Consider the following 11979-nt stretch of genomic DNA (forward strand, 5'->3'; position numbering starts at 1 on the left):
TGCACAGTACCATGTAACATGGCTCTCTGCTGACCAACAAATTGTGCTTTAATGAAAAATCTTGAAAGAGAACACAAAGGGTCTGAACAAAGGTCTGAGTGAATCCTGGAACCCACCTGCCTGTGCAAAGACTGCTGAGTTCATATCAAGGTGGGGTATCATTAAAAGGAGGGTGATGATCCATTAGTTTAATTGAACATTTAACCAGGTCCTGTGGGGACTTTCAGCTGACAGCCTCAGTAATTGTCAGGGAGAATGCCAGGCCAGGCACTTGGCAGGCCAGAAAACTGATTTTGAAGTCACTGTAATAGCTCTGCTTTATTACACTTGTTTTATAATTGGGGTCACCCAACAGCAGGGAAATTGGGGTGGTTTGCCCAGGAGTCCTGTGGTGTGAAAAGCCATAAAAAGTCCCACTCAGTACCTTACCCCTTAAGCTTTGCCAGTGACAGAGCGAGCACAGACACCTCTGAAATTTAGCTTCTGTCCCAGGTGCTGTGAATCTTTTACAACCCAATCTGTCAGTGTTAGAGGTGGTCTAAAGCTGCTTCCTGACCTCAGCCAGCATCTAAAAACTATGCACTCTTTTAAAAAGAAAATAATTAGAAAATAATTTTCCCTGAACAAGTATTTTGACAACAGGATAGGGGGGAAACATTACCTTGCAATCCTCTTCTGGTGTTAGAGAGAGAACAACCACTTGCCCTGAAGACAAAAGCAACACTCACCATTCTCTGACTTTCTGTCAGCTACAGAATTGCTGCACCCCATGGTTCCAATGATGCTGCCCATCCGTTTTAATTGCTGCTGATACGAAGCATGTTTCCCTCAGCTGTTAGCATTAGATACATTTCCTGTGTTGTTCCTTCAGTGATGAGGGCTATACTCCTTTGGGCTCCTGGGCTCGTCCTAGTACCCCTAACAGCGGTGAGATTGGGAGGAAGGGACAGGGAGAAAAAAAAAAAGGTGCTTGACAACAAAGAATCTGAAGTACCTTCAGCACATAACAAATTACTGTACAGCACATCCTACACAAACTGGAGCACACTGGATTTCTTTTTCACATCTGATTACTATCAACTTGCAGCCAAGAGAAATTAACTCAGTAATTAATACAGTTTACTCCTTACATGTTAGCTTAAAGTTAATGTGCAGCAGTGATTTCTTAATCTGAAGAATAGCTATTTAAAACCTTATTACTAGGGACAAGGGACTATGGCAACACATTACTCTTCATTTCTGTGATTTGAAAATTGGAACTGCAGGATTTTAAAGATTTTAAATTACATCTGATAGTACTGCTAAAAAAACCCCAACCCTCAACCCTCCTAACACTCCATTGATTTGAAAAGTTGCCTTACCACCCCATTTATCACTTTATCTCTCTTTATCACTACCACCAAATTTACCAGGACAGACAATACCATAGCAAATCCCTTCATAGTCAGATTTCATTTAAATAAAATATCCAGTTTTCTGTTGCATTTCTATTGAAACAATCCAAGCAAAAGATTTTGTTTCATTAAATAAGTGAACAAAATACATATTGAAGTGAAGTCTTTTGGGTTTTTCTCCTGGCACTTGCTCAACTCTTCACTAAATAGTATCATTTGCTAATGCAATACACTCTCTAATCAACAAATTCAAATTAATACAGTTCCTCTGAGATACAAAATGGATCAATTTCTAAGCAACAAGAAATTCACTGATGCTCTTAGATACTGAACTTTATTTTAGCTAAAGATTTCTTATATGATCATGTTGACCCCTCTCTCTCCATCTCCAGGGATACGTCTCACATCTGAATTATTTCATTTGTTGTTCTGTTTCATTGATATTCCTTTTCTTTTAACCTGAGTTTTAAAACAAAGAAATTCATCAGCATAAAATGAATCCTTAGCTACTATTTTCCTTTGGCTTTACTAGCAGAAATCAAAATAAAAGAAGGATACAAAAGAAAAGAACTCATAAATGCATAACAAAGTGATTTTCAATTTCAATAATTAGAAAACATTTATAATTCTGGGACTATATGTGCAGTTTTCTACATTTATTATTATGTATGATATCCTGTCATGTCATGTTAATGTCACACAACTCTTTGTAGTTCTGGGACTGTTTTTCAGGGTCCCACAAAACAAGGGTACCCTACACTTCAGCTGGGTCTGACTCCTTATGAGTGACTAATTATTTCAGGAAAGAAGGAGTTTAAGGTTTTTTCCCTGCAATGGACCTCTCTCTGAAGGAGGTATAATGAAATTTTTTAGAAGTGCTCTTACATTAATTTTGAGCCACTCAATGGCTTTGGCAGCATCAAATACAGCACTGATATTGCTAATAGCTCAAATTTGTCTTCTCTCCAAACAATTCTTGCTCTCCTGGATACCATCTACTCACTTTCCTTCTTAAGAGGATCTCAAGCCTTCATTACTCCATCTCAAACAAGCCAGCCATGACTTGAATTGTGGTCTGAAGACTGGCACTAAGAGCAAAAAAGATCTTACAATCCAAGTTCTACTGCAGTGAGATTCTTGATTAAAGGGCAACTCAGCCTGTGCCCAGCAAGTGGGCAATGGGAGCCCCAAATAGAACCATCACACCTCTCAGGCCTCCATTCAAACCACAGCAAACAATGGGCTGACCCAAGAAATGGGGGGCTGAATCGTGATCATACCCTGCTTTCAGTGACTTCATCTTTCCCCCAATCATTACCACTCTCCTCCACATACCTCTAAACTCATGGACTTCTAGAACCTCCTTGAGCAAAGAAATTAAAAGATAGAGGCATAGGGACAGAAATTTTATTGTGACAGCAGTAAATGAAAACTCAAACATACACTCAGAGCTTGGAGGAAAACTTGCACAGATATATCCTATCATTAAACTTCCTAAAAGGCCAAATCTGGCCGTCAAAGAGGTAGTCCAGGGGAATAGTCATCACCTTCAGTCCCAAATATCTGCATTCAAAAATGAACAACTTTTCATGATGGCTTCTCAAGTGGCTACAGAGCCATCCTCACTGCCAACAAGTATGTCCAGACTCCAGGCCAGGAGAGTAATTTCTGTGAGCTACTTACTATACAGTGTAGCAGTGTCTGGTGAAGAATCATTTGCCATTACAAAACTCCCCCCAAATGTTGGCTGATGAAAGGGAAAGCTGAGCTTTTACCAAGGTATTGCAAGAGACACAAGGTAGCTGGATGAGAATTTGAAATATAACACTGTGTTAACATACTGGATACTATACCACTGATTTACCTTTAAGAGAGAATCTGTCATGTTGACTAAAAAGCATGCATTCAATTTCTACAAGTCAGTGATCTTCCCCACTTTTAGACATAACTTTAAAAAATGCTAGATTTGTCTCAGCTTAGCAAAAAAGCCAGTTTTGTTATAGACAGGCACTAAAAGTACAACCCATCCACTGAAACAAAATAAAATGTCTTTGCAGTCATGCCAATGGATGTGCACAAAGCTAAGCCAGAGTAGCACATGCTGCTCTTTCCTGGACAGGAGTCACTGAAGGTTACACACAGCAAGTGCTCAGAAATTTGGGGTTGAGAACCCAAGCTATTGAGAGCCTGATTTACAGAGATTATGGCTCAGCATCATTTGGTCAGGATCTAATAGCTGCTGCCCCAAATCAATCATGCCTCCAGTTTGTCAGTCACATAAAGACCATCCTGTAAAGATTTATAGCTGACTTTTAATGAAATCAGATGGCAGGTTCTTTGGGCAGAGAGCCATCCTTTAAAGCACACCTTATCTTTTAAAACTATTTGAGCTGTCCCACTGGCAGACAAGTGTAAGCTGGGCTAAACCTGAGGATATGGGAGCCATATGAATAAGAGCCACCAGGATTTAAGTTCTTACTCCTCTGTCTTTTCATTTGTTTCTTACCTTTGATAAACAAAAATGAAAGGCTCCTCCTTTTATTTTTGTTGGGATGGGGTTTCCATAATTATGCTACTTCCCCTAGAAGTTGTTTCAACAGCTCTCTCCAGCAATGTGCCTCCTTTTGCTATCACCCCTTTCTCAATCATATTTGTGAATAGGTAGCTATGATCTCCTCCCATAACAGGTCTTAGGAGGTACATGTACTTGGAGAGTTTTCTGCATGAAGATCAGATGAATGGATGGATGGTTCTAATGACAGAGACTTTCAATTGAAGTCATCTTGCTATAATTTTCTTATTTTACTGTGACTCACAGATTTCCTTCAGAATTGTTTTCATTTGGATATGAAAACTACAGCTACCATAGAGAAGCCATAACCTGGTTTTGTGATGGATTTGCTTCTGTGCATTGCTTAGGACATGAAGCTGGCAAAAGTAAAACACCCTAGATAAGAGAATCCAGACATCAATCACAACACTCAGGTCAGGACCTGCAGTAGGACAGCTCTCCAAAACTGTCTTGTTGGGATTGTCAAGGAGGGGAATCTGGAGATGAATTAAAGATCTCATTAGCTAAAAGACCCACCCTGCAGAAAGTAGGATGAAGCTGTCACAGTCAACTAGCAGGGTGAAATGGAACCTGGCTATGGCACAAGAGCTGTAAGTTTGACACCAACACTGAATTTGATCTGCCAAGGGGTTGATATAAGAACATCAAACATAGACAAATCAATATGTGATAAGGTCTCCATTGTTTTACATCTGTGGAACAAACTAACATTTCTATTAAATGATTTTCAGTGATTATATACATGTGAAAGAAAGAAATGAGAAAGCCTCTTTGTTAACAGACAATTTCTTTAGCCCGCTCAGAGAAGCAAGGCTAAGCTCAATATAGAGCTGATGGAATGATTGCTATCAGTGACCATGTTGATAGACCTTAGTGTTGGGGCCAGGAATCAATAGGGAATGGGATGCAGCAAGATACCAGAAAGCCAGCAAAGCCTGAAAGAGAATAGGATGAAGAATAGGATGAAGTTTTAAGGTGGACTCATATTCCTGAACCAAAAAATGCACTGCAAAAAGCAATAAAAGCAAGAGTAGCCAAGGTGTGAACATGTAGATAGTTCAAGTAATCCCTTAGCTCAGGAACTGCATGCAACCCAAAGAGAATCTGTAGAAAAATTGGTGGGAGAATACCAGTTCATATTATTTATATCATTAAAGGGTACATTTACACAAAACATTTTAACCTTTTTTTTTTTTTTTCCTTTTGGTGCAAAAAATAAACAAAGCAAGCAGCCTCATTTTTTCGTGCAGCAAGACTTTGGGCAGAATTGTTTTTAAAAAGAGGGGGAGTAGCAAATGCAGGTGTACAAATGGGGTGCAGATCACCTTGAAGAATGAGCAAACCCATCATATCACTTTCCAGAAATGTTAAATGCCTCTAGGGGGAGATTCCTTTGGGCAACAAGGGGAAAACTGAAAATCCTGAAGGAAAGTTGGTTCTAGTAAACTGAACCCAACTGGAGCATAGAAGTTAACACCCTTTAAGCATAAAGCTGGATCACACTGTCCTGCAGTTAATAAGCAGGTTCTTAATGACATCCTGAAAAAGCAAATATTCAGAATAAATATGCATTGAAATCTGAGCCAGTTTAAAAACTAAATTCATGCTTCAGCATGGTTTTCATAAAGTTTAAGTTAAGCATCAGAAGAAGGTTCAAAAATATAATAAAAATTATATTTCTTGAAACAGAAAGTACATGAAATACAGTAGTCTGAAAGCTATTTGATCTCATCTGTACTCAGAAGTTCTGGATAACTGACTCAGTCCAGGTCAAACGTTATAATTTGAAGCACAGTGATTTTTCTCAGGGTAAGATCATAAATAATGCCACATACATCTGTCATTTTGTCAATTTGCTCTTTAAATGCGAGCTAAATATATATATATATATCCCACCCAAAGATATTACCTTTTTTTCTTTCGGCTTCAGCAATACCGAGATTTTTTGTACAAGAGTACCTTTAGAAGATTCTTTTTTTTAAGAGAAAGCAACCCCTGGGGGGTGCAGCTCTGCAGAACAGGTGCTCCAATTCTCTCTGGGGCTCTGGAGCTCCAATGCACTTGCTCTGCACCTATTTATACAGCTTCCCAAGAGGAAATTTCTTGAATGCTGCTCTTCAGAAACAGTCAGGGGAAAACGCTGTTTTCATCCTCCAACCTGATGTGAAAGCTCATGGCTGCAGCCCTCCAGCTGTGCTGTTTGCGTGTTGAAGAGCTGTTTTGTCACCATGCCTCCTGAATCTCAGGCAGAGAAAGGGATGGGCTGAAGTTATCTGCCTCGCATCTGAAGTCACATGATCTCTTTCGGCCTTTCTGCTGTGTTGAGGCAATGATTTGCATTTTAGCAGATCTAGCACACTGGAAAAAAACATAAGGCTGTCCAGGTTCTTTGGTTATCTGATGTGACTGGCATGGTTATGAAAGCTTTTAAGGAAAGGAGCACTGAATTTACTGCAAGGCATTGTATCTGCATGCAAGTAATATAGGTGTTCTCCAAATCACTCAGTCATACCCAGATAATGGGACAAGTATGAAGCACTCAGATCTTGTGGTGGGAAGCACTGCGCTAATGCCTTCAGTTTCTTCATGTGCATGCACATGTTCTCACCATAAGTGTGTGACTGGAATTCCGTGGACTCAGTTCATGTTTTGGCTTGTCTTTTCCTTGTGTGACTGCTGGGAAGGGATTGAACAAGCTGAGAACACTGCAGCCTTGCTCCAGTCAGAAAGCCGTGCTTTGAAATCAAACCCTGAGCCCCCTGACCCCTGGCAGCAGGTCCTGCATCTCTGCCCCAGCTCCTGGCCACACTGACCCCTGACTCTCAGTCACTGCACAGGATCCCTATGGAAGGGCAGAGCCATCATGGCGATTTGTTACTGCCCACTGCTCACACAACAGCCCCTGAACAATCTGCTCCACTGGCAGTGTATCGATAGCACAGGGACACTGATTTTGAATGCATACCCCACCAAACCACTCAAAACTAGGAGGTGTCACTGGAAGCATGATATTGTAATATCACCACTACAGTTTTGGGCCCACTCCTCAGCATCACTTATGCTCATCAGGCCACCTTTGCCCCACTCCAAAAGCCAGGGAGAGATTGTGTGCTGCTGTGCAGTGATGGAAAAGAGCACAGCAGCCACTTTTGTGGGGTCAGGGCAGGGGCCTGTGGGTCCAAAGAGAACCACAGGTTATAAAGCATGCTGGGGTGGGAGAAAGCTCCATGTGCCTGGGCACAAGATGAAGTTCACTGTGCCCCTTCCTCTGAAGCCTCTCCAGGTGATGGAGCCCCACCAGGACTGGATGGGAGGCAAAAGATTTCTGAGAATAGAGGCAAATACAGTAATATCTTCATCCTCCTGTCCCTCCCCAAAGGTCTACTAATACCATAACTTGCTATTTGCAGAATTTTTTTGCCATCTGTGGGGTGACAGTTCTAAAGGCATCAACCACCACTCTGAAGGACAAAGTGATCAAATACCCTTTTGAGACAGATTTTTATTAAGGTACAAAAGACACTTAAAATGCCAAACCAGCGAGGCAGAAGACATTTGATTGACTGAGCTAGTCCTCTGAGGTTCTGGAGTCCAGGACACAAGTTTCCACTTTCAAAGCTGTTCTCTCCTGTGAGACGAGGCAATAAATGGAAAGCATACCAAGCGCAATAATTCCGCATGACCCAGAAGAGTTTTGATGTTTGCTTTTCTGGCAGGATGCACTTTCCCTGATCTTAGTTACAGTAGCTAATCTTTTATGTATGATCATGCTGCTCTGCCAAAATGCATGCAAGCAAAAATACATCACAACCTCTTTCCACTGCACTCCCGGGATACACATTATTTATAAACATTTACTGTACCTGATAAGTTCATCTATACTGGCATTTACCAAGATCTCTGCATAATGAGAGGCTACAAGGTTTGCTCCAATTGCCAATAAATCCATCAGAAACATTTCATCCAAGATCAGTGGGAGAGAGATAACCTTAGCAATTAGGTTCTTTAGGACATGTTTTGTTTCTCAGGGAAGTTCTTTGTCCTCTGTCTCAGTGATCTGACATGACTAAGCAACCTGATAAAGAGTCAGTGTTGCTGGACTGAGCCACCTCTCCAGTTACTTGTGGGGATCACAATAACATGCAACTTGAGGAAACACAAATGTCCTTTCCAAATTAACCTTTCCCTATCAAGTCCAAGGAGACAACACCATTTTCCTTTCCACAAAGGGCAAAGAGAACATACCAGTCCCATCAACAAGGTCACACATACTACTGCTTTTATGCTCAGCAGTCATGTATCACACACACACTTAATATGCTGAATAGAGTTTTAGTGATCATCAACAGCTGCAACAGAAAGTAGGCCAAAAAATTCTGGGAATATATGGTTGAGCAGTCTAGCTCTAGACAAGAAAAAACCCAGTGATGGTGCTACTGTAAAAATCAGGGCATCCCTCTAAAAGCAGCCCTTCTTGATGTAATAGCACATATTCTGTTTTCAAAATACTTTGGAAACATTAACCTCCCGAGCAAGTCTTCATGCAGGCGTTCCACATACATAATTCAAATTCTGCTTCAGGCTTATTTCTCAGATGCACCCACTACAAAGTGATGTAACCAATATTTTTCAAAAAGAATGAAGATAATCATAGTTGAAGTGAATGTACTCCTAAGCTCTGACCATGGTTTCCCTCCTCTTGCCCTACCAAGCTTAACGAAGTATTTTTATATGACCCAGCAAAGTATTTTAAAGTACTAGCCAGGGGACAAGTCCCTAACTGAGAGACTTGGATGGCCAATCAGAGACAGAAAGAAAAAAAAAAGACAAATAGAAAAAAATGAAGTGAGACATTAATGTCCAGAACAAATCTAAACTCTGTCTCAGTCAGTGAGATGACAGAAATCTGTGCTCACACATTAGAAGAAGTAGGTTAATTTGTGTGAACAGAAAAAGAAATGTTCCCTCACTGACAATTCTGGGTGAGAAGTTGAATAAAAGACATCAAAAGTAGCATCCTTGGCAAAAAGCATACAAAATCAGAAATGTGAAAGAAAGGCAGCGGTAGGGCCTCAAAGCTCCTGAAGACCAAGAAACTAGACCAGAACACTATGAAACCATAAGGATACCCTCTGTAAAAAATGAGAACTTTTTTTTTTTTTTAAAGAAACTTTCCCAAATTATCAGATGAATGCAGATTATTCTGGGAAGCAATGACTAATGACCTAATTTGCACAACTCTACCTCCCTCACTTTAGCTTCAACCTCCACTTAGAGCGTATAGAAATGATAACTATCTATCTACAGCACCAAGAGTTTGACAGATCTTAGTAGAGCAACATGAGGAAAAAGAAATGGGCATAAGAATTGCCTAACAAAAGCTTGATGTGCATTTTGTTGGTCTGGTGAACCAGAAGCTATACACACACTGCAAATCCTACGTCCTGATGCCTCAGGCCCACCAGACTGTCTCTTCCCCAAAGGGTTAAAGCCTTTAAATCAGGCTCTCCAGGTTAAATCAGGCTCTCCAGGTCAGGAGAGCACACAGATTTGACTCACACGCTAATGATCAGTATGTAAAAGGATTTTTTAAAAAAATTTTGATTGTTTTTTAAAGACTAGAAACTACCAACTAATAACTGCAACCATCACATCCATGGTGGAGGGCAGCAAGTCTCTGGAAATAATTTTCTTCACCTGTATATTCATCTAATGCTTATTAAACTGCTTCTAATGAAAAAAAGGACAACATTTTCTACTTTATTACAGTAAATAAATCTGCTGCTTCAGCAAAATGTTATTAATTTCAGGAGTCCTGGAAACTACACTATTTAGCCACAAAAAATACACTGTTTTGCTTACAAGCGCCACACTTCTGAAAACTCCCAAACTTACCTTTTAGATTCCAAATAATAGCTTCTGTTTGTAACTTTTAACCTGTAAACATTGTACACGTGCCTTAATTTGTGCTCCTACAAGCCACTCCCTTTGAGATGTGAGGCAAGATGCAATATGGTGAGGACTGAGGTGGCGCGAGTAGTGCAAAAACCCAGGTAAAACATAACAGGGGGAAGATGGCAATTATGGTGGGGTGTAAGAGGTGACAAGAAGGTCCATGGATGGATGGATGGATGGATGGATGGATACCCAAAACACCTACTCAAGGAGCTGTTTCCCGCACAGGCTCCGGGCCCGAGCGGGGGCTGGGGCGGTGGGCGAGCGCGGGGCGCCCCCTGCCGGCGGCGGGGACTGCGGGGCGCCGGGCCCGGGCGGCCACACACGGGCGGAAAACCCTCCGTCCTCTCCACGGGGTTGGAAAGAGCCGGGCGTTCTGCCTCTCACTGCCTTATGTTTCTTAAACAACCTCCAGTACCGAGGAAATCATCTACACCTCCCGGCCCCGCTGAAAAGAGAGCTGAAGCACCTCGCTATGGTGGCTTTAGAGGAAGTCCGCGCAGCCGGGCTCCCCCGGAGCAGAGGCGGAGTTGCTGCAGCTCTCCGGAGCTCAGCCTGCCCTCCCCACACTCGGGCCAACGTGATGTGACACCCCAGCCCAACAGTTGAGCATGTCCCAGGAGCAGCGGGCTGCGCAGGAAGGCTGGCAGCCCTTCCCGAAGCGGGGCTAGTGGCAATGGCGTTGGGAGCACACGCGCTGAAGGCAAAAGATTTACGGAACACATTCGTATGCATGTGCCGAATACGTGCAGGGGAAGGGAGCGCTCCCTGTAACGTGGCCCGTGCCCCACCCTGGGTCGGTACCTGCCCCTGTGCGCCGCGTTCGGCCGGGCAGAGCGGGGCCCGCCGCTGCCCCAACACGGTGGCACAGAAGCCTTACCTAGAGTTGACTTACCCCCGTCACTGCCCTTCTGTAGGTCTCAGAAGGACAGAAAACGCATTAGGGTATTTTTTAATTACTACATTTGTTTGTAATCAGCCAGCAATTAAAAAGAGAATACCAGACTTCCCTCCTCACTCACAGAGGGAGGCATGGCCAGCGTGTCGTCGATAGGGGCAGTGTGGGGAGGACGGTTTCGTGTGGCGGTTCCATAGTGTAGTGGTTATCACGTCTGCTTTACACGCAGAAGGTCCTGGGTTCGAGCCCCAGTGGAACCAGCGCCAGCTGTTAATTTTTCTTTTCTTGGCTCACGCTGAGTTTTTCGTAATTTCCTTTAACGCGATCGGTTTACGGTTTAGCTGTTTCCTCCACAAGACGGGGAACCTCCTAACCAGTTAAAGAAAGCGCGGGCCCGGCGTGCGGCAGAGGCGGAGCACGGTGTTTCCACGGGAGCAGAAAGGCACCTCATGTGGGAAACCCTGCCACACGGGATCCTTTCCACAGGCTGCAACCTTGGCAGGAAACGCCCGCCTTCAAGAGGAGCCTTTCCCTGCCAGCGCGGGAGAGGAATCCCCACCTTACCTTGGTCCCTCGGAGGGGTAACCGAGGAGGCCACAGAGAGCAGAGGCCGTGGGGAGAAGCAGCAGCCCGTGCCTGCTCCCAAGCAGCGAGGGACAAAGGCAGTGGCGAAGTCTGCAGCCCCATGCATCGCCGAGGAGTCTCACCGGGACAGACTGGAGCATGGGTCCTTTCATCCCTGTGTTTGGAGAAGTGTTTGAGCTCTGGGGAAAGGCCAGTGCTTTTCACAGCAGACAGCTAGCAAACACGGTTAACTCCATCCGTGTTTTCCCCTGTACTGTGTGTATCGTCTTTATTAATCGGGAAAGAAAGAGCCATCTCAGCTTGCCTCGGAGCAGCTTCACTTTTAAATTATGCTGTCTCATTTTGCACGTGCAAGGCTTTAAGAAAAGGGTACCCTCTGGGCATGGCTGCTGGCACGGCATCTGTCTGCGTGGGAGCCCTGTCGAGTGCTGAGGCTAAAACGTCTCTGCAGGAGGAGAAGACTCCCTGAGCTCTGCTGACCTGGAGTCAGCTCTTTAGTATCTTTGCAGGATCAGAGTGGGAGGGTGTGATTTACCTATCTTAAAGATTAAAGAGAAAAAATTGGCTTAACTTAC

At 43.2% G+C, this 11979-nt stretch overlaps 1 protein-coding gene and 1 non-coding gene across 2 annotated transcripts in view; one reads left to right on the forward strand and one right to left on the reverse strand.

Moving 5' to 3' along the window:
- Positions 1-6304, reverse strand: part of PPEF1 (protein phosphatase with EF-hand domain 1) — a 35540-nt gene extending 29236 nt beyond the window's left edge. Inside the window, exons 1-2 of the mRNA XM_042036974.1 lie at positions 5876-6304; positions 729-918 (exon numbers count right to left, since the gene is read on the reverse strand). Coding sequence (XP_041892908.1) covers positions 729-792 — 64 coding nt within the window. The 5' untranslated portion in view covers positions 793-918; positions 5876-6304. The remainder of the gene's footprint in view (positions 1-728; positions 919-5875) is intronic.
- Positions 6305-11006: 4702 nt separating this feature from the next.
- On the forward strand, positions 11007-11079 carry TRNAV-UAC. Its single transcript has one exon. It is a non-coding gene; the product is annotated as a tRNA-Val (tRNA).
- The last annotated feature ends 900 nt before the right edge of the window (positions 11080-11979 follow it).

Source organism: Corvus kubaryi, unplaced genomic scaffold, assembly GCF_017639235.1.
Source record: "Corvus kubaryi isolate FWS band 111438036 unplaced genomic scaffold, C.kubaryi_AGA036_p1.0 133, whole genome shotgun sequence".
In the NCBI taxonomy this organism is placed as follows: Eukaryota; Metazoa; Chordata; class Aves; order Passeriformes; family Corvidae; genus Corvus; species Corvus kubaryi.